We start from the raw sequence: 22,194 nt of genomic DNA, 5'->3' as shown, positions 1-22,194 counted from the left end.
ACTTTATTTTATCAACTTTAAAAGAATAAAACGTAAAGTCAACCTTGGCAGAATTTGAACTGAGAACATAAAGTCTGAAGAGATGCTACTTAGGATTTTGCCTGGCACGCTAACAATTCTCCCAACTTGCTGCCTTAATAATAATAATAATAATAATAATAATATAATAATAATAATAATAATAATAATAATAATAATAACAATAATAATAATTATTATTATTATTTCCAATTTTTGCCACAAGGGCAGCTTGGGTGAGGTGGGGATGAGTTGATTACATTAACCCTGAAAGGATGAAAGGCAAAGTTAATCTCAACAGAATTTGAACTCGGGATGTAGTGATGGGCAGAATACCGCTAAGCATTTCACCCAGTGTGAATGATTCTGCCAGCTCGCAGCCTTTAATAACAATAGTAATAATCCTTTCTACAGTAAGCACAAGGCTTTAAATTTGAGGGAGGGGGGATAGTCGATTACATTGACCCCAGTACTCAACTGGTACTTATTTCCTAGACCCCGAAAGGATAACAGGCAAAGTCAACCTCAGAGGAATTTGAACTCAAAACACAAGGACGAACGAAATGCTGCTAAGCGTTTTGTCCGGCAAACTAACAATTCTGCCAGCTCACCATCCTAATAATAATAATAATGAGGACCACAACAAGTGAACATGAAAAATAACCAAAAAACCAGAGGAAAATAACAGCAATTGAAAAATGAAGCAACTTTAGTAAACAGCAGGTGAAACACTGATTATAGAACTAATATCCCTCTAAGCAACATATTTTAACAGTAACTTCACAATAATGTACATCAACATACACTAACAGTAATCATATTAGTCTTAGACATGATGTAGACTATATATTCTCCAACAATATAAACATTTTACGGACTTAGATATTTTATTTGAAACTAAATAAAAATAGATTCTAAAAACATAAGAAATAGAAAAGAAATAACAGGTTAATATGGAACACAACTAAATTACTGGAAGGTAAGTGATGTCAATTAAAATGCTGGGATCTGCAAAGCAAAGTTCCAGCAGCAATCATTTCGGGTGGCAGTTAAGATAAAAGCTCCTGGAAGGAAGGAAAATCCTTGTAAAAAAAAATGGAGTCAGCTAACGTCAATCATTAATTGTGGATTTAAAAAATGGTGCAAGTGAAAATATCACATTTGACCAAGTCTGAAGGGAGACAAGAACAACCTTGTGATAATGCTGACTGACAGACAAAGCAATGTATACAATAGAAGTGTTTCTCAACTCTTTTTGTTCCAGAGCTCACCATAAATGAACTGAACACAGTCATGATTTAATGTCTGTTTTCCATGCTAACAGGAGTTGGACAGTTTGACAGGAGCCGGCGAGACAAAGGACTGTGCCAAGCTCCAATGTCTGCTTTGGAATGTTTTCTGGCTGGATGCCCTTCCAAACATCAACCACATTATAGAGTGTACTGGGTGATACACACACACAAACAAAAGAAGCTTTAATTAATATTTCATTGCAAGTTTTTATTTACTTGTTACCAATGCACCATTAGTAGAGCATGTATCTCACCTTGAGAGACAGTTATATAGAGTATAAAATAAAATGGTATATATATATATATATATATATGCATACATACATGGTAAAATGATTGGAGTTAGAGAGCCATTAAATGTTCTATACAAGGCTAATTATAAGGAAAAGGAGATCTTAGGACAACACTAGATTTACAAGAAAAAATCATGTTCATATAATTAAGACAGCTATCAAATGACACAAATGTAGATGCAAGAACAAAAAATTCCCAGCAAAATCAAGCTCCAGATTTAGACAAAACAAGTGAATCATTAAATACACCGGATAATTTTTTAAATATTGACAACCATATTGAGATTGGCATAGAGACATCAGAAACAAGAGGAGGAGGAACTAGAAAATTAGGGTAAATATAACAAAGAGAAACCTGCAGGAACTGCTTAGCCTCCAATACATTAACTCTCAAGGCCGACACACTTTCTAACACAGAGTATCACAAATACTAAGTGGATGATTTGAATTTTGGTTTGCCTTGCTGAGTAGAGTGATGTGAAACAGGAAAGAATGAAATTTGGCAAGGTGGAAGAGAAGACTGGAAAATGTCATAAAAATACTTTGGAAAATCTTAATAGAAGTGAGTGATGGTATGAGTTTGGTAGGGGTTTAAAAGTATGCTGAATAATGTACATTATAAGAGGCAAAATATAACAACAAATAGAAAAGGTTTTCCTACTTGCAATGGAAGAAATCAAGCTGTGACTGATAGCTGAAGTCAACAAGGTGATGAAATATTCTAAGAGAATAATACAGTTCGAACTGAGTAGATTGTTCTCTTCACGCAGTTGATAACATTTAACTGCAGCAGATTGAATTGTTTCAGTTAACTATTACCCTCCCTTATAGAAATCAGCCATCTTGGCCAAAAATACATTTCTGTAATATATATTCTTAAAATCAATTCTTCAGGATATTGTTTCTTCAAATGAGCTCAGTGCTCTGGTTAGAATTATGGGGAAACAACAATAATGCATGATGGATAAAGTCTGTCAAAAGACAAGTGAGTACACTCTAGCAAGAAGAGTAAAAGATATATCTAAATGGAAAGTTCATGGATCTGGTGGTATACAAAGGTATTAGATGAAATATTTCATCTTCAGATGGTTTTTGCAAACAAACATAGTGTGAATGGAAACTAAGTGCCTAATAGAACTACTCTACAGAAAAGAACCACTCTGATAATGAAGAATGTACGTAAAGAACATATAACTGGCAATTAGCAACTCAAAACGTATGAATTGCTTTATGGAAAAATTTGTAGTTAAAACATTAGTCCATCCTTTAATTGGCACAGTTGTGATGAGAAATATATGACTAACAAAGCTATAGACTGGGATTGACTCTTAAGAAAGCATGATATATAATTCCATACTCCTGGATTACAGACAACCTCAAAATGCTTGGCATTACCAACAATTCAGTTATCAAGATGGTGTTTAACCCCAGGTCAACTCTGATTGAACAGACCAATGATCAAAAAGCATTCTTGATGTGACCATCTTATTTATTAAGGCTACATTATCTAATATATCCTACAGTTGGTTTTTCTTTTGAAGACAGCAGTGTGCGATTCAAGAGACTTGGTTGCTATTTCTAGCAGCCAAATTGACTCAACATCATAAAGTATGTCATGGTGGCGGCAGATAATGAGTACATTGGATCTGTCAAAGAGAGTCATAACGTCACAGTGAAACTGCTTTTCTCCTCATTTGCCTTAATTCCATTATCAATGACTTTATATGATAGTAGAATTGGATATAAACTTTGAAAGGATAGCTCTGAGCTGTCACCTTTTGTTCATGAATAATCTTAAGATCTTTGATCAAGATGAAGAACAATCAAACTCTTATTCAAGCTACTGAAGCCTGCACTGAAGATATTAGAATGGAAACTGACATTAAACAATGTGCTAGGCTAACAATGAAAACATGTAAAATGGTCATGAAGTATACACACCCACGAAAACAAATAAGTGATGTTGAGAGGATAGCTTTTATATATACAGAGAAGGTAGGGGTTAACACTATTTTCAAAACAGAGTTGAATGCTTGAAGACTTGGTCCATTCAAAAACAGGACTGTGCGATATAATAAAATTATTATTTAGTCAAAAGTAAAATTGAATAGTTAGATAGTATAGATGGGGTTACTAGAGTTATCATAGCTAAGTATGGAAGCTGTCTTCATCCATGATTCCTTTTGTAAGACTTCATTGAAATGAGAAGAAAATCTGGAGGGAGTTTAATAAATGTTAAAAAAAAATGTACAGTGAATAAAAGAAGAAACCTAGATTTATTATATATTTATATATAAAAAATAAAGAAATGTTACATGTGTGTATGTGGCACCTGCTGTTGATCTAGACAGAGACATAATGTAGAATATGAAGAACAATTAGAAACAAAAAAAAAAAGGGTTTAGAGATAAAAGAAAACATGCCACTTCATGGATACTTTCAAAGAGAAACAAAAGTTTTAAGAGAAAGAAATCCTGAAATTGATTATGCAAAGGAGATTTGAAGAAGGAAACACAACTTTCTGGAAGCAGCTCAAAATCTAACACTCAATGCAAAACTCAGTGAAGAATGGTATTTACTTCTAAGAGACTTTTGTGAAGGAATGCAGTGTAGTGGTTAGGGTGTTAGACTCACAATCATAAGATTGTGGTTTTGATTCCCAGGCTGGGCGATGCATTGTGTTTTAGAGCAAAATACTTTTATTTCCTGTTGCTCTAGTCCACTCAACCTTGAGTGGGAAGTTAATTATGATGGACTAGTGTCCCATCCAGGAGGAACTGTTGTGATCTTAATCACTTATATGCCCTGGAAATCAGGTTCTCCACCCTTGAGTCCTAGGGCCTATGACAGACATGAGAGACTTTTGCCGAAGTCAGAGGTTACAAAATACTTGAATGCTTGCAAGGAAGTATTAAAAAAGCTACTAAGACAGAGTATATTCCAATCACCATTGGAATCTAGGCTGACAATATGGGTTTATGAAGGATACCATCGTGAAATCAAAAGGGCACTAGGATGCAGAATGAATGGCAAAAAAAAAGAAAGAGAAAAAGAAAATTCTTGTGATGTTAACATATAAACAGACTGAGTCATACATGAAACACATAAAACCTGATTTGATTGTCAATAAAGAAGCAAATGAATGATTGTTTTATTATCAATGGTGCTATACCTGGAGACCATTATATTGCCAAGTATTCAAAAATGTGATAGAGGACGATGAGTGTGGTACAAATAATAGTTATTTATGGCTCTGAAGCTAATTCTGAAAAAATAGCTTCCCGTCTACTTCAAACAACTATAAATAATAACAAGCAACAACAAGAGATAAACATCAGCATCACTTGGAAATGGTAATGTTCTAAGAGAAATATTTTGAATGATGCATGATGGGAAGAGACATTTGAATTTTCAAGTTGTCAACACCAACACTGAACACAGAAATATGAACCAATATTAAGGTGATGAGCTGGTAGAATCATTATCAGATCAGGTAAAACTCTTATTGACATTTTACCTGTCTTTATGTTCTGAGTTAAAATTTTGCCAAAGTCAGCCTTTGGCTTTCATCCTTTCAGGGTCAATGTAATTGACTTGTCCCTCCTCTGAACATTTTGGCCTTGTTCCAAAATTTGAAACCAATATCAAGGACTTTTAACAAAAGCACAAGGTGACACAATTGGTTGAGGGAACAGCTGATATCAACCCCACTATAAGACTGGTTCTCTATCTTTATTGACCTGCCAAACACACACACTAAAGGAAGAGGGGTTAGTCAATATCATCCACCCCATACTTGACTGGTACATTATCTTATCAACTCATTAGAGCTGAAGAGCAAAGCTGATCTTTGTGGGATCTGAACTGAATGTAAAGTGCTGAAACATATGCCACAAAGCATTGCTTCTGATGTTCCAATGTTTTTGTCAGCTTGTCAGTCATGAATAACCATGGGTGCACCCAAGAGGTTCCCCAGTGGGTTACAAGTCTGGGCGGAAAGTCACCTTATCGGCAAACACACAACCAAGGGTTATTTTTATGGAAGACCAGCAGTCACCCATGGTTACCAACCTCCCTTCTCCATGCCACCGATGTTATCCCAGGGAAAGGCAAAGGCTGATACAACTTGGCACCAGTGATGTAACAGCTCATTTCAACAGCTGAGTGAAATGGAGCAACGTGAAATAGTGTCTTGCTCAAGAACACAACATGCAGCCTGGTCCGGGAATCGAACTCACAACCTCACAATCGTAAGCTCAACACTCTAACCACTGAGCCATGTGCCTTCACATGCTTAGTAGCTTAAATAATAATAATAATGATAATAATAAATGCCCTGATGCAGTAGCAGGCAATGGCTCTTGTGGCTTTTGATCTTAAATGATTGGAAGTGCTACCATGTACATGTTTTGTTTTGGAATTAAAAAATGGGCTACAACAAATATTCTGATTTGCTTGTCAGTCTTAACCTTAACGAGTTGAGCATGTTCCTTAGTGGTTGACAATATGTGCATCTCTGATTAAGCAGAAGTAATGGGAGAGCATCATAACCCATGTGTTGCGAAGAATTCTTTGGGATTTGAATAATTAACCTCTGAAAAGATGTGTATTTTGTTCATCATCCTTAAAGCTTATTCAGGGACCTTTTGAGTGGGATGGGCTACTCGACCTGAAGAAAATTCTAACTGGACCACATCTGCAAAGCCATGTGCTTTTTTTTATCTTCATTTGGATTACCATGTCATGCACATATAGTTGTGATGCATGTGCTAGGTGTACCCTTATCAAATAAGTAGTCATGGGCTTTGTGTAACTTAATAGCATGTGCTGCTCTCTCATACAATAATAATAATGGATTCAAATTTTGGCACAAGGCCAGCAATTTCAAAGGAGTGGGTAAGTTAATTATATCATTTTATACTTATTTTATCAACCCTGAAAGGATTTGAAAGGCAAAGTTGACCTCTGTAGAATTTGAACTCAGAACTTAAAGATGGACAAAATGTTGCTAAGCATTTTGTCTGCCAAGCTAATGATTCTGCCAGCTTGCCACCTTAATAATAATAATCCTTTCTTCTATAGCCCCCATGGCCTGAAAGTTTTGATGTAACTAGTCAGTTACATCAACCCTGCTGCTCAGTTACTTCATTGAATCAACCCCAAAAGGATGAAAAACGAAGCTGACCTCAGTGGAATTTGAACTCAGAACAGAAGGCCAGAAGAAATGCCACAAAGTATTTTGTCTGGTATGCTAATAATTCAGCCAGCTCTATGCAGCATTAAGCATAAGGCTTGAAATTTTGAGGTGATGGCAAATTGATTATATCAATCCTGATAGTTTTTTTAATAAATTCATTTTAAATCTATGGAATTAAGAACATAAGGAAAAAAAAAAGTGTTGGAGGAGTAATTGAATGCAGAGAACACGTAGTTTGGCAAAGTTCTAAGATTCAAAGAATACAGAGATGTACAGCAGTTGGGAACTAAGACAAGGAATAACTACAGTTACTGGTTCCGCTATGTAATAATTATTTGGGAAAAACTGAAACAAAGGGTAAAACAAAAAAAAAAAACAATAAAAATAAAACAAAAGCATTCAATGAGACAATGAAGAGTTTTGGCAGGTTCTCATAAAACAAGGGTCGGAATGGGGATGTCCCTTTTATTTTTCACATTCAATAAAATTTTTAAAGTATGTTTATGTTGATGCATGTGTGTGCATATATATGTACATGCACACACATACACAGATTTTGTTTACATGTTTAAAAAAAAAAACAAACAAAAGTTTTTTCTCTTTAAAATCTATTTTTCTTGAATGTATTTGAAAAAATTAATTTCTTTGTTAAACGTTATATTATGTTTTTCTCTGTTATATAGAATATAGAAGCTAAAATGATTGTGTGGTGAGGAGGGGAGTAGAGACTAATGAGGAATAAATAGGGAAATGGTGAAAGAAGGGACAGTATGTGAGAGCAAAGGGGGGAGTGAGAGAAAGAGAGAGAAAGAAAAGAATGAATAGGAGTAAAAAAAGGTAAGAAAGGCAAAAGTAAGTGTGAATAGAGAGCTGTCACACATGGATGCATGAATATACATACATGAGCATGCATGTATATACAAATGAGAATGTATGCATGCAGGCGTGCGCACACACACACACACATGCACAAAAAGTGTTTGGGAAAAGGGTTGAACGGATTGTTTAGATGTATATGAGGAATTCCATTGATATGATGGGAACTGTGATTGGTCAAAGGATGAGGTGATTGTGAATGGCAATGATATGGAGTCCAGGATTGTTTATCTTGGAGCTTATGGTGCTATAAACAAACTGGTTTGGGAGATTGGAAAGGGAAGGACAGGACAAAGTGTGTGTGTGTGTGTGTGTAAAGTGGGCTGGTGGATCAGGGAAGTAGAGGCGGAACAGGGAGCGTATAAGAGTTGGTGGAGAGGGGACAAGAGAGATGGAAGGACAGAGAAAGGGAGCAAGAGAAAGATTAAAGGTAGGGATAGGGAAATTGATAGAAAGAGAAGACATGGAATGAGAATGATTGAGAGACAAAAGTAAAGTAAGAGGGATGTTAACTACAGCATCAGACAGGCTGATGGGATATTACACAATCCATAAATTATGAAATGTAAACAATTTTGCAACTATGCCTCATTTTTATTTCTATCCTCCTCCTTTTTACACAAACTGTAATTGTCAGATCGCAAACCAATTCCTCTCATCACAACCCTTTCTCGATAGTGACTGGCATAATTTTTACCTACTCTAAGAGAGAGAGAGAGAAAGAAAAAGAGAGAGAGAGAGAGAGAAAGAAAAAGAGAGAGAGAGAGAGAGAGAGAGAAAGAAAAAGAGAGAGAGAGAGAATAAGGAGGTAGGGGGGCATTAATGAGATTCTGATTGTGAAGCTATAAAATAAAAATAGAAATAAGACAGATGAATGCAGGAGCGTCGAGAACATGGGTGAGAATGTGTGCATGAGTATTATTGAGAGAAAGAATGAATGAAAAGAGGAGGAGCAATTTCCATCCACATTCACAGCATTATGGAGTTTTATGATTTTGTTTACCACATGTGAGTACAGAACTATGGCGTTATATGTGTGTGTGACGTATTTGTTGTAAAATATTTCAATGAAAGTTAAATGGTCTTAACAGTAAATTCTAACTTCAGCAGTTTATTCAGAGTCTTTCAATCAGTCAGCTACTCATTTTAGTGATTATTGTTTTTTTTTTTTTTATTCACTCAGAGTAGATCTTTAACTATTGACTCAGTCTCAACAAACCCCCATTCCCACATCTGATATCATATATTTTAATCAATATAATTATATTTTATTTGTCCTCAAAGAATAACAATTTCATTTTTGTTTAAAATCTGTTTTTGTCTTTATATTTATTTTCATTTTTCTTCCAGCATTTTATACCTTTTATTTTACACATCTTTACAATAAAACTTTGTCCTTTCAAAGAATCTTTAAACAGTCTCTTTTTAAGGCAACTATGGAACTTTCTATGCCTTTATTAAGCAGAAACAGTTTCAACTATTGATTCTTTTATGATTTCCCCAAAGTTTTGACCTCCAGAGTCACTATGCTGAAAACATGAAGAGTCCTTGTTGGTTTTGAAAGTAGAACAACTATTATCTTGGAATGCACTAGAGCAACTATCCTGCTCAGAAAACAGCTGCATATCTTCTGTACTAGATGGCACCGATGTTGGGTTGCCATTGGACGATGTTAGTAAACTGGAATCTGAGTTAGATGGATAGAAAGACATGAGAGACTGTTCAGACGTGATTCCAGGTGATGCCCCTGTATGAGATTCATCTATACTATAGCCATTGTAAGCCCCATTAGAATGGTTGTGCATGTTACGTAGTTTTGACATATTTTGCCCTTGGTGGTGGTTGAATTCAGAATGGTGGTTGTTGTAATTGTTCATATGTGAGGAGATAGCTGGACAGTTAGTGGCCAGTTGATCGGTTGTAGTGTCAGTCAATGATGCGTATATGGAAATGGGTTCATCAAAGAAAGGAGTTGGGTTTATAGAACGTGATTGGTCATCTGACCAACTATTAGCAGACTGACTTGACGGTTGTGTTGACTGGCTGTCAAATGTGTGACTGTTTAATGGGTTCATCAGATGTGACACAGGTTCCAGTTTGTAGACTGAAGAAGCAGATGTCGAATTATTCAATTGAATATATTTATTAGTCTCTCCATTATGAAGATTACCATTGAGTGTGAAGTGTTGTTGGTGACAATGTAGTTTGCTATTGGTGTTGATATTGTTATTAAGATGGCGTTGGTGTTGTTGATGCTGAATTTGCTGCTGCTGTTGTTGGTGGCAATGGGAATTGTCATTAATCCCATTTGAGCCACTAGCACAATACTCTTGGTTAGTTTCCTCATCGAAAGAGGACAAGCTTTGATAAGTTTTTTGATAATCATTGCCATCAAAGTTGACACTGCTTTCGCTCGAGCACTCACTGGTTTCGGAATATGAACTATCATCTTGTTTAAAGCCATACAAAGAAGCATTTTCTGTATTATACATCTCATCATCACTATCATTAAATAGCAGAACACGAGGAAGAGCATCAACATGGCCATTGGCTTGTAAACTCTCCAGATCTTTATACTGATGTTGATGGTTAAAATGTTGGACAGCATTCTGCTGATGGTGCTCTGCCTCCATTGATGCGTACTGGGCTTCATGCATCATCACCTGACAAACCTCTGAATTTTGGCAGTCACGACAGCTGCCTCGTTCGTTGCTATTAAATTCTGTCAAGTCAATATTGGTATTTTTGATATCACTACTATCTTCTGAGTTAGATTTAGGTGTAAGGACCGGATGCAATTCTTTTTCTTTGTTTTCCAGCTCAATCCGCATTAACGTGTGAATAAAGTGAGTCTGAACCCGTATCGGGTTGAATTCAATTCGACCGGCAATATTCCCACAGGCATCCTTACTACAGCCACAAGGGAAAGAGAGCCGGTCAACTTGACACTTGATCCCAGCTAAACTACAAGAACAGGTTTCTGGATCACAAAACACTTTACATTGACAGCCACAGATTTCACGTGATTGCCGAATTTGTCGGCATTCATCTCTTTCTTGGCTGTTAATCTTACGTACACCAGCTGCTCGAAGCATTAGCCGGCGCTGGCGGATTGGTACTGGTTGCAAGAAAAAATACTCATCAACTTCAATGTCACTTTCAGACTCTGAAGCTGAGTCACTATCCTCTTCAACGGATCGCAAAAAAGCAACACGACTTGGGGGAATAATTTTACCATTCTGCTGCTGTTCTTTGAGTATCAACTTGTGAATTCGTTTTTGTTCTTTGGCATAACCAGGTAGAGTAAAGTCTTCCACATAAGAATGATTACCAGACATACCTTAGAAAACAATTATAAAAGAAAAAAAAAGAGAAGTTATAAATAAAAATTTTATAAGGTCATTAAACAATGGTAATAGCAACAATAAATAAATTTAATCTAAAAGCATTTATCGATATTATCAATACCAGTACTGGAAATTTCTTCACCTTCAATAAGAGATTCAGCCATGGAGTCTATGGGTGCTACTTTTCAGTTAGGCATCTATTCTAATCCCCTTATTGCTGAGTAAACATCTATTTCATAATGATGTAGTGATGGACTAGTAATTTTCCAACTTCCACGGTAATATATAATTTATTTTTAAACCTAGATTCATCACAGCATTTAACCCTTTTATTACCATATTTCTATTGAAATACATGTGGCCTAATGGTTAGGCTGTTGCACTCATGATCATAAGATTGTGGCTTCAATTCCTGGGCAGTGTATTTGTGTTCTTGAGCAAAACACTTCATTTCACGTGGCTCCAGTCCATTCAGCTGTAAATGAATTCCAGTAACAGCTGGGAAGTTAACCCTGCTACAGACCAGCAGTTCATTTAGTGGGTAGGAGTGAAATTCATACACTCATGGGTGAAACTTATACACCATGGAAGCTGAGTTAACGCTTTAGCATTTAAACCAGCCATGTCCAGCCCAAATATGTCTCCTGTTTTATGTTTAAACTGACCAGATCTGGCCTTGCACACTTACCCAACAATGTCATTCTAAATATAGACAATAAGATCATCAAAATCTCAAAATCTGTGAGATAATACAGGATCAATTCGAAGTAATATAGATAAATAAGCTTTACATTTGTCAGAGTAATTTGAACACTAAAGGGTTAAACTCTGGCAATTTTAGTTCTAGTGCTCATGACAGACCTGAAAGAAGAGAATTTGAACCTGTCACTGCAAACAAGGAAAACATCCAAATATATAGTGATTCTGCTGATTACAACAGCAGTGAATTGCATCACCTTCCCATCTAGCTGGATGGAATCCTTTTCGCTAGAGACACAAACTAATGCTGCTAATGAGGCGTGCACCAATCAGCTCTTAATCAACTATGGTTTATTAGTTGTCTAAAATTTCACTATTATGAAATTTTTAAAAATGTAGGATGGAAGATGAGGAGGAAAAATGCAAAATGTGTCTGACCACTAAGTCATAAGTTCACACTTTACTTTTGTTACTGTGTTGTACCCATGTGTGACACACCTATTTCAATTTGTTTTAGATCTGGATCCTTTTGCTTAAGCAACAGAGATGTTACTAATGAGATTGATCTAGAAACAAATTGCTTTAAAATCAAACAGCTACAAAACCTGAAATGTGAAACCTATTTCAATTCTAGATAATATTGTTAACAAGATATATAGGCTCTACTTATTACAAAAGACAATAATACTATTTCAAGTATAATGACTGTTTCCTGAACAGTTCTACCAACTTTCCTTAGCCTACAAATTAACCAATACATAAGTATATGCACCAATACTCCTTTACTAGTTTTGATCATTGGACTGCGGCCATACTGGGGCACCCCTTGAGGGTTGTAGTAGACCGAATTAATCCTATTTCTTTTTAAAGTCTAGTACTAATTCTATAAGTCTCATTTTCGCCCCAAGCGACAAAGATACTGGTGAATATAAACAAATGAAAATCATTATCAAACGGTGTCGGCAAAGACAAACACATGCACATACACAAATGATGGGCCTCTGTGCAACATCCATTCTACCAAGTACCCTCATTGGTAGGCCCAAGGTTTTAGTAGATGAGACACTTGCCCAGTGTGCTGTGAAATGGGACTGAACTTGAAACCATATAGTTTAGGAGCAATTTCTTGACCATAGAGCTGTACTTGCACCTATACATTTGAATGTTCCAACAATTTTCAATTGCTTGCCATTTCAGTATAGGAATCTCATTTATTTCCTTATCTGATGATGATTTCTGATCTCTCTACATACATATAAATAAATAAATAAATAAATAATAAATAAATAAATATGAATATTACACTTTCTATTTGTTCTATCAAGTTTCCTGAAATATATTTTAACAATTTTCCTTTCATCTTTTGAAAATGAAATGCTACAATTTTTAGACAAATTTCTTAAGTATTACAGTAATTTCAAGGCAAGCATAAGTCCAGACCAGTAATTTGAAATGGCCATCTATTTACATCGTTATTATCTTTAGTAAAGTGTTAGAGGCAAATTGAAAACAACATCTAGGCTTTGACAATGGAAATTCTAAAGTCATAATGAATTTACCCTTTCATAAATATAAGAATACTGAAAATATCATAATGTAAGACTAAAGAAAACATGACCATTTATTGGAAACATTCTATTCCTTCAAAACAATATAAATAGTAAACTTCAGAAATAAACCTGTTAAAATGTTTGGGATGTTCTGAACAAGATTATAAAGCTGTAATTGGGGGGGAAAAAAACATAGCTAACAGTTTCTCCTAACAATAACTTTTGTTTAATCTACATAACAGAACCCAATTGAAACAGATCAATAATACAGCTGAAATATTGATTAAGAAACCAACAAAACTAACCTAATGTGGAACCACCTTCGCTAGGTACACAGGTAAAACCTTGAGTACGAGGAAAATAGAACACTGTCACTTTATCAAAATTGACAGATTTCTTTTGACGCTTGCTTCTTGGCTCTGAAATATAAAAATGAAGAAAATACTCAGTAAAAATTAAAATGTGATGAAAGATGGGCGATGTAATAAAGGTTTTCTCTAATTTTTTGTACTTGTTTCATTCATTTGACTGTGGCCATGCTGGAGCACCGCCTTTAGTTGAACAAACCAACTCCAGGACTTACTCTTTGTAAGCCTAGTACTTACTCTATGGGCTTGTTTTGCCAAACCACTAAATTATGGGGACATAAACACACCAACATCGGTTGTCAAGCAATGGTGATGGGGACAAACACACAAACATATACATACACACACACACACACACATATATATATATATAGGGAGAGCTCACGAAAAAAACAAAAGACGAAGACAGGTGGTGTACAAAACAGATGTATTAGTATAACACTCAGGAATAGAAAAAGTCTTTTACGTTTCGAGCCTATGCTCTTCTACAGAAAGGGACACAGAAAAAAAAAAACAAGGAGAGAAAAAAAATGTGTGTGTAGGGGCTACCAATCTATCATGGCGACACGATAGGCTTCTTTCAGTTTCAGTCTCCCAAATCTACTCACAAGGCTTTGATTAGTCCAAGGCTATAGTAGAAGACACTTGCCCAAGGCGCCATGCAGTGGGACTGAACCCAGAACCATGTGGTTGGTAAGCAAGCTACTTACCACACAGCCACTTCGATATATTAAAAAAAAAATTATATAATGAGCCATCTATATTACTAAGTGGTAAGCATAATCAGTAGTAACAGTCATCTGAAATAACTGGGTTTGATATGTATATAAATGGATTGGCTACCTTTAAGGTTGGCAATACCATGTAGACACTTCAGATAATGGTCCAATGAGGATTGAAAATTGATTAAATCTGCTCATCACTTTTTTCAATTTATAAACAATTAGGTAAATTTGAAAGTTTGCATGCCTACTACATACCAATACATACACACAAAGTATAATGAACTATTTATAACAATTTGTGCTTTTCTGGAGAAAGAGCAAATAAAATTTGTTGGTTTTGGCAAATGTAGGTTGTTTAGCTATAGTCACAGAAAATTTGTGTATTATTTGGCCTACAAAAACAGGTGTACTATTGCAAAAGTATTTCTCATAAAAACATAATGTCTTTAAAAGGGGGCAATTGTATTTTGAATTGAAATAATAAATGAAAAGAAAATTTATTCTGAAAATAAAATATTTTGCATAATATTCAAACTGACTACTGCCATAAAATTTGGAATGTTCTTTTGGAAAAGCACCTTGATGATGCACTAATATTTTTGTAATGCATCAACCAACAATTTATCTAAAGGTGGGTATGTGTGATTTCAGAAAATTTATTCAACAAGATTGTTTTTTTTTTTTTCCTGTCTAAAAATGGGTACCTAGGTACTCGATTATATGGAAAAAGTGAATTTGAAATGAAAGTTATATTGTTTATGGAGATAAAATTACTACCAAACTAGAAATATTGAAGAATTTATTACAATTTATTATTTGAAAAATACTTAAGTCAAGAAAATGATCAGCACACACACATATGTTTTCTCTGTTAAAAATACTTTTCCCATTAAAACTAAGCAAGATTACTTATTTATATATTCAAGTTTAGGTCACAGTAAAGTTTAATGTCTATATAAATGGTGATTAGTAAAGCAGCGTTGATCTCAGAATTGTAAACCAAAAACAATTTGGACAATTCACGCCGATGAAGCGAAAAGACTATTGGACTAAAAATTTAATCACAAGCCATATTATTGGTTGTTTTCAGAAACAGCCAACATACAAGTCATTTTCATTCGCTCGTTTCTCTCAATATTATTATATTCCACAGAATATAATAAAAGAAAAATTAATTTTTAAATGAGAAAAATACTTTTTTTCTTCTCAATACTGAAATGTTAGTTAGAAGCATAAATTACCACAAATAAGTTAAATGAAATGAAAACAAATTAAAATTTGGAGAATAAAACTATTAGAATGAATGTGGAATGGAGGAAGTAAGAAGGTTTATTTATGACATCAAGGATTGCAAGCAATACAGGAACTTCAATGAATTTAAAGCAATGTGCAAGTGTTAATTAAAAAAAGATAGGATGAAACTATTCACAAATATGAAGTTTGGTATTGCCAAGAACGTATCTAAAATTATGACAAAATGTAGAATAGAGTAAAAAGGAGGCAGGTAGGATGTCTTTTGTTTGTTAAGCTAATCCACCCAATCACAATCTGCAATAATGAAACATAATAATAATAATTAAAGACTCATTTTAATTACTTTTTTAATACATATATTAGCTGAAACATGTTAAAGATTTGAAAATATTAATTTCTCGACTAATTAAAACCAGAATATCAACTCTACCCTTTCAAGGCGTTCTATTTGAAGATAGAAGGATCATAGGAAGAAACAGGGTATCCAACCTAAATCAGTTGAATATTGATTAATTTTTTTTAATTTGAAAGAAAATGAGGTCTAAACTGTAAGGAGTTCAGATAATCCAGTGTATTTGGATTACTATCAACAGACAGTGCTCAAGGCAAATAAACTTTTCCTTAAGAAAAATAATAAATATATTACAAAAATAACACACTTGGGTAAGAGAAATTCTACACTCTAGTTTCAGACTGTTTGGAAAATGGTCCTTATTGTTTCTCCAAATGTAAAGATTTCAAGTAATAAAGAAAAGAATAGCATTATCAACATCAGTGAAGTGGTTTTAACCAGGCCTCATGTGTCAATATAAAATTTAATATGAATACTCATTAATGTGAAAATTAATTTCCATCATAAAACTGTCACAATAAAATGACCACTCACTTTTACCACTGAACAATGAAAGAAGGAGTTGAAATTTTTTCTTTCAATTTTACTATGCAAACAAATAAATATAAATATATATATAAAGAATAAAATGAATAAATTATTCTAACCAACAGTAGGAAGATGATAAAATGGCTGAGAATAAATAGTCCATAAGGGAGGCAACCAACCATAAGTGGGAGGAGGGGGATGGTGTAGTTAGCTCCCTTAGTTAAATCCTTGCATACAACAGCTAATTAAACAAAAATGTTAATACAATTATGTCAATACACGTGGGCATATGTAATATTTACGTTTACAAGCCTTAATAAAAGATCGCTGTTTGTATATTTGAATTGTCTATGTTACGCAATAACAATACTGTTTGGAATACGTACGACTGGAATGAACAAAACAAATAATAATACATTAGTTAAAAAAAATAAAATAACAGCTAGCAAGCGAAGGTTCGAAACAAAGTACAAAAGCATATATATATTAGAAGAATCAAAGTAATCTAATTTCTGGTACTGGTCATTCGTCTCCAGAATTCTTTAATACGATCATCTAGAAATGACAGAGATTTAAAAGGTTGTAAGAAAATGTTTACATAAGAAAACACTTTTTTCGTATTTAAAAACTGTTTTACGTATCGACTTATTCTTAACCACCGCCAATATCAAACCTCTAAATGGTCGCTCAAAACGCTAGAAATAACAGCCATATTCTTAAACATTATCGCCCTACAGAAGGATATTTTGAATAATGATGTCCACCTCGGGTTTCCTGAACATGGGAGTGGGGGCAGACATGACAGTAAGAGCTGCAGGTCAGCACGATTAGGGCTGAGCTGACATCAGATTAAATAATAACAATCACCAATGCCAAATTCAGTATGGGCCGAAGTTAAACCTCCCACTCACTGAAAAAATCTCCGTCAATTTACGATATTTACGACGAACATTGTATCACTATAATTATGTTGCTAACTGTATTGCCGAATAATTTAGGAGTTTCTTAAAAGATCTATGCCCTCCCATCCACACCCATATCTTTGTGTACGTGCACATGCATAGATTTTATGTGCGTATGTATACACACAAAATTAAGTACACATACACACATGTCGGAAAATAATATTTTCTTTTTATCTTCATGGGCTTCGCTAATTGCTCTAAGTTGGTGCCTATACAGAAATTGTAAGCAGAGTACAGTACAAGGAAGTTCTAGTTCTGCTGAGAAAAACTCAAAAACAGTGTTCAGTGAAGGATTCGTAAAGAGAGGCATACAAGCTGGTGTAACAGAATGATGTTAGTGCTCATGGAGGGTGGAGTAGTATGAGGAGCAGAAGGTATAGGATGTTTATGAACAAGTCTTTGCTAATCAGGATTCAGCTCACATATATAATATTGCAAAAATGACAAACATAAAATCGGGTTCCTCTTTCAGACTGAGAGAGGCTACAACCCCAGTCAATTGATGACGATCATCACCATTAACTAACCATAAAGCACAAATGCTGTAGACTACATCCAAAAGAAGGCCATATGCTTAATTAGCTTTAACCAGGCATATAGATGTGCTGTTTCCTCTTTTCTTCCTTCTCTCACTCATAGATATACCTCTGACATAGCTAATTGCATTCACCCTCAACTCAAGACTACATGTTCTCCCACCACTTTTGCAGTATTCCACTCCCAGAACCTGCATCAAATATTTCTTCTTTCTAGATCAGTAACCTTCCACCAACATTTTTCTCCAGGAATTCACCAACAAATGCTCAAAATTAAACCCCAACTGCACCAATCTGAGAGGCCTGCAATGACGCTGGGCACAGGCTCTTCTCCCCTTCTTCTAATTGACTTTCATAAAAACTAGCTAAAAAGAGACAGGAGGTGGTTGTTTTACGACACATCCATCACCTTTGACATGTTGGAAGAGAAGGCAATGTGTTGTTGGTTGGCAATATCAAAGAGGCTGCCTTTTTAGGAATGATGTACAAAGACATTAGAACAGACCCCACCCCCATACACAGACAACGAGTTGAGGAGTTTGGTGGGAATAAGAGAAGCTAAATGAGGAGCACACAATCAGATAGCATAGAAAAATTGTGGCAAACAAGAGAAGTGGTTTGGCAGAACTTCAAGAATGCCAGGCCGAAAGTCTTACAGTGTTTGTTGAGGAACCCATCTTCCTTCCTGCTGAGGCCCTGTGAAATGTCATGAGCACTACCTTCCCACATGACTATAAGATTTATGAAAAAAAAAAAATTGAAACTAGAGGATCACTGTCAGAGTGAGTCATCTTATTGAGTAAGACTGAGTAGTTTCTACATTACAGGAGTAGAGCAGGCATTACATAAACATGATAATGATAAATCAATTTACACTGTATAACTACTATCCTGGTTAATAATCTAAGTCAGGGAAATTAGCTTGTGCAAAAGTAGTAAAAGTAGATTATCATATGTCTAGAAAATGACAGCGAGTTAGTAAAAACATTGAGTTTTGTTCGCTTTTTTTTTCTTGGTGAGATGGGATATCTGTTATAGTTCAAAATTTCTTAATAGGTAACAACTAATTCCATATTTTACCCCACAATTCACTGTGCTCTTTTTATTCCAGGGTCCATTCTTAATAGTTCTTGTTAGAAGTCAGTGTCAATACTTTTTATGACCAGCAACAGATTCTGTCTATGTGAAAACTAATATAGGTTACTCGAGTAAAGCATGTATTTCTTTCCTTTTAAAGGAATTGACAGTAAAACTGTAGTTCTCATATTTTATGTTAAACTTTACTGCTAAGAAAAGTAAATTTCAATAGTTAATTTTTGAAATAATGATAGCATTGCTATAATCTTAGGTTTGATCAAGGCTTATAAATTTCCTTGTTTTTCGAATAGTTTTAGATATGTATGAACAATGCATGGGCAAATTGACAATCAGGTAAAATCTTAATGTTGTAAAATAAAATAATAGTTTAATGATACCAAAAAACATACATAAAAGAGTAAGCAGATAGTTTAATTTTGCAATATAGAAAGTAATAAAAACAGATCAATTAAAAACAAGGATGCATTTATAATCAAATTATCACAACAAGACTGAAAATATGAAATAAATTCAATAAGGAAAAGTTTTCAAATTGCATAAACTGCAAATGAACAGAGAAGGGAAAAAAGTTTACAGAAGTTAATATTTTGTGAAAAGTTGTGTAAAAGGAACAGCATAAATATAGGATTGAATTAGGTTTAGGACTAAATCAAGCAGAAGGAAAAGATTGTAAAATAAACAGAAAATAAAATAAAACTATTCTTCACAAAACCAAAACTCATTAAAAGACTGGAATCAAAAAGAAGACAGACCAAAGCCAACTCAGTTGGATCAATGCATATGCTGTGTATGCCAAGTATTTCTATTTTCATCATTCGGTTACCCTTCATCATAGACAGTCCAGTTGAATGAAATGGTGGTGGTGGTGGTGGTGGTGGGGGAGATGCTGGTCCAGAGCCTGAAGAAGTGCATTTGTCTCCACAGAGTGAATTGATCTTTGGACTGGAATTTAATTATAGTTCTATGACTACTAAGTTATATTATCTTGCAACACCAACTTGAATAAGATGGGCTGAACACAGGTGTCATAGCCACAATATAATGATGACAGGGTATGTATTGCCAGCTCTCAGATACCCTGTTGATGATGCAGCTATCATAATTGTGAAAAAAAGGAAAAAAGTCTTTTTTATACAATAAACAAAGAGAAAGAGAAGACAGCAGATACTCTTTCAAGTGTGTATAGTGAACTGCTGGATAACCAGCAGTTAAGCAATTAATTTGGTTGTTATATTCAGATTGTATTTGAAGATATTAAGTAGCCTACACTTTCAGTATACAAGGCAACATCCTCTTATACTGGTCCTACAATGAAAACCCATTCAGAGACACTTTAGTTATGTCTTACTAAGGACTTGTCTGCCTCTCTGGTGCTGATACCTCAAGAAAATGCATCCAGTAGAGTTGATGAAAGAAAGGTCATTCAGCCATGGAAACCAAGTTAAAATGACATACACTTGCAGCAGTCTATGGTAGTAGTGGCTCCCAAAAAGAAATGACTCCAACCATGACAACCACATCTAATGCATGTAAGCATAGGAAACGGGTGTAAAATGAAGAGATCAAATCTTGCCATAACAAAGATTTAGTCTTTCAAAGTAGAAAGGCTCTTCATTTTTAGTAAAGTGTAAGCTGCACAGGTCAAGCCTTTTCTTAGACCATTAGTAACCTAACTGAAGTGAACTGACACAATGAAGAACTGAAGTTGTATCACAGACTTCTGTACCAAGAAATTCACCCAAATGTTTCACAAATCTACCAAATAATTCCATATCTGATGGATGGGTATATAAAATAAAATACCTTGTGCTAATTAGTTAAGTCCCTTTACATTCAAATCCTAAAATCCTACCCATCATAATAAAATAAGTATCAATCAAGTACTGTACAAGAATTGATTCAAATTAATTATAATTTCCCCAACAGAACGCATGGCAGAAGCAGTTGAGCATCAAACAAAATGCTTTGAAAATTTATTCTGATTCCTCACTTTCTTGAGTTCAAATCCTGTTAACATAAACTTCCTTCTTTTCATTGATGTAAGAAGCACCAGCTATGTAGTGGGGTTGATATAATTTACTCTTCTCACCAAAATTTCTGACAGCTTTGTGCTTTTGTTGGAAAGCATTATTATTACTACCATTGTCAAGTGTTCATATTTGCTTGAAATACATCATCATCGTCCGCTTTCCATACTGGCATGGGTTGGACAGTTTGACTGAGGACTGGCGAGCCAGAAGGCTGCACCAGGCTCCAATCTGATCTGGCAAAGTTTCTACAGCTGGATGCCCCTTCTACATACCTAGTAATAATTATCCAGGTACTTCTACAACTGATGTAAGATAACAGAGTAGAAAAAAAATTATACATGCATGCATACATATGTGTATGTGTGTGTGTATCAAGTTTGCTTCGATTTGCAAAATCCTGATCCTCCTCTTATTTCTATCATCTATGGCACATTCTTCTCAGTGGCATCCTGTGTCGCCTTTTAGTTGGTGTCTTCTGCATGACCAATCCAACTGAGCATTTCCAGGTGTTCAAAGTAGGATGTCACCATTAACTAGCTCCTTTTTACTTTTCCAGCAATGTTTATACATACTTACATATTAGTATGTGCACATGCACACACACACACACAAAATATGAAGCAAAAACTGTAAAATATCTCAAATGGCAATTTGTTTATAATGGTGAGAATTAAGTGAGAATTAATACATATGTATACCAAGTTCTGAAACTTGCCTAACTCTAAACCTAACTATACAAAGACTTGCAAGTGTACACGCGCACAAACATCAGTCACTAACACACTTCTATTCTAATTTAATACAATATATATATATTAGTTGAAGTACTTGGTTATGTTTAAATATAAAGCAGTATATGCAGTGTAACATGGTAAAAGTATGGTAGAGAAAGTATCACTTCTAACAATTCCATTTCTTCCTATAAAAAAAACTTAGTTGATTTAACTTGAAGCCAAACAGACATATCTTATATGAGACTATGTGGATTAATACAGACATTTCTTCAATATACAAAAGAGAATGTTTATTTTGCTGTCTTAATAGATCTAAAATAAAAAGACTTTTA

General features: G+C 34.7%; 1 protein-coding gene across 6 annotated transcripts in view; it reads right to left on the bottom strand.

The window, feature by feature from the left end:
* Positions 1-8,764: 8,764 nt before the first annotated feature.
* Positions 8,765-22,194, bottom strand: part of LOC115232317 (cysteine/serine-rich nuclear protein 3-like) — a 181,350-nt gene continuing 167,920 nt past the window's right edge. For all 6 annotated transcript variants that reach the window (XM_029802143.2, XM_036515515.1, XM_036515524.1 and 3 more), the window contains 2 exons: positions 13,578-13,691; positions 8,765-11,016 (listed from right to left, as the gene is read on the bottom strand). In XM_029802143.2, coding sequence (XP_029658003.1) covers positions 9,134-11,016; positions 13,578-13,691 — 1,997 coding nt within the window. In that variant the 3' untranslated portion in view covers positions 8,765-9,133. The remainder of the gene's footprint in view (positions 11,017-13,577; positions 13,692-22,194) is intronic.

The sequence above is a fragment of the Octopus sinensis genome, linkage group LG2, assembly GCF_006345805.1.
Source record: "Octopus sinensis linkage group LG2, ASM634580v1, whole genome shotgun sequence".
NCBI lineage: Eukaryota > Metazoa > Mollusca > Cephalopoda > Octopoda > Octopodidae > Octopus > Octopus sinensis.
The sequence above is the reverse complement of the archived record's forward strand: the minus strand, read 5'-3'. Positions and strand labels throughout refer to the sequence as shown.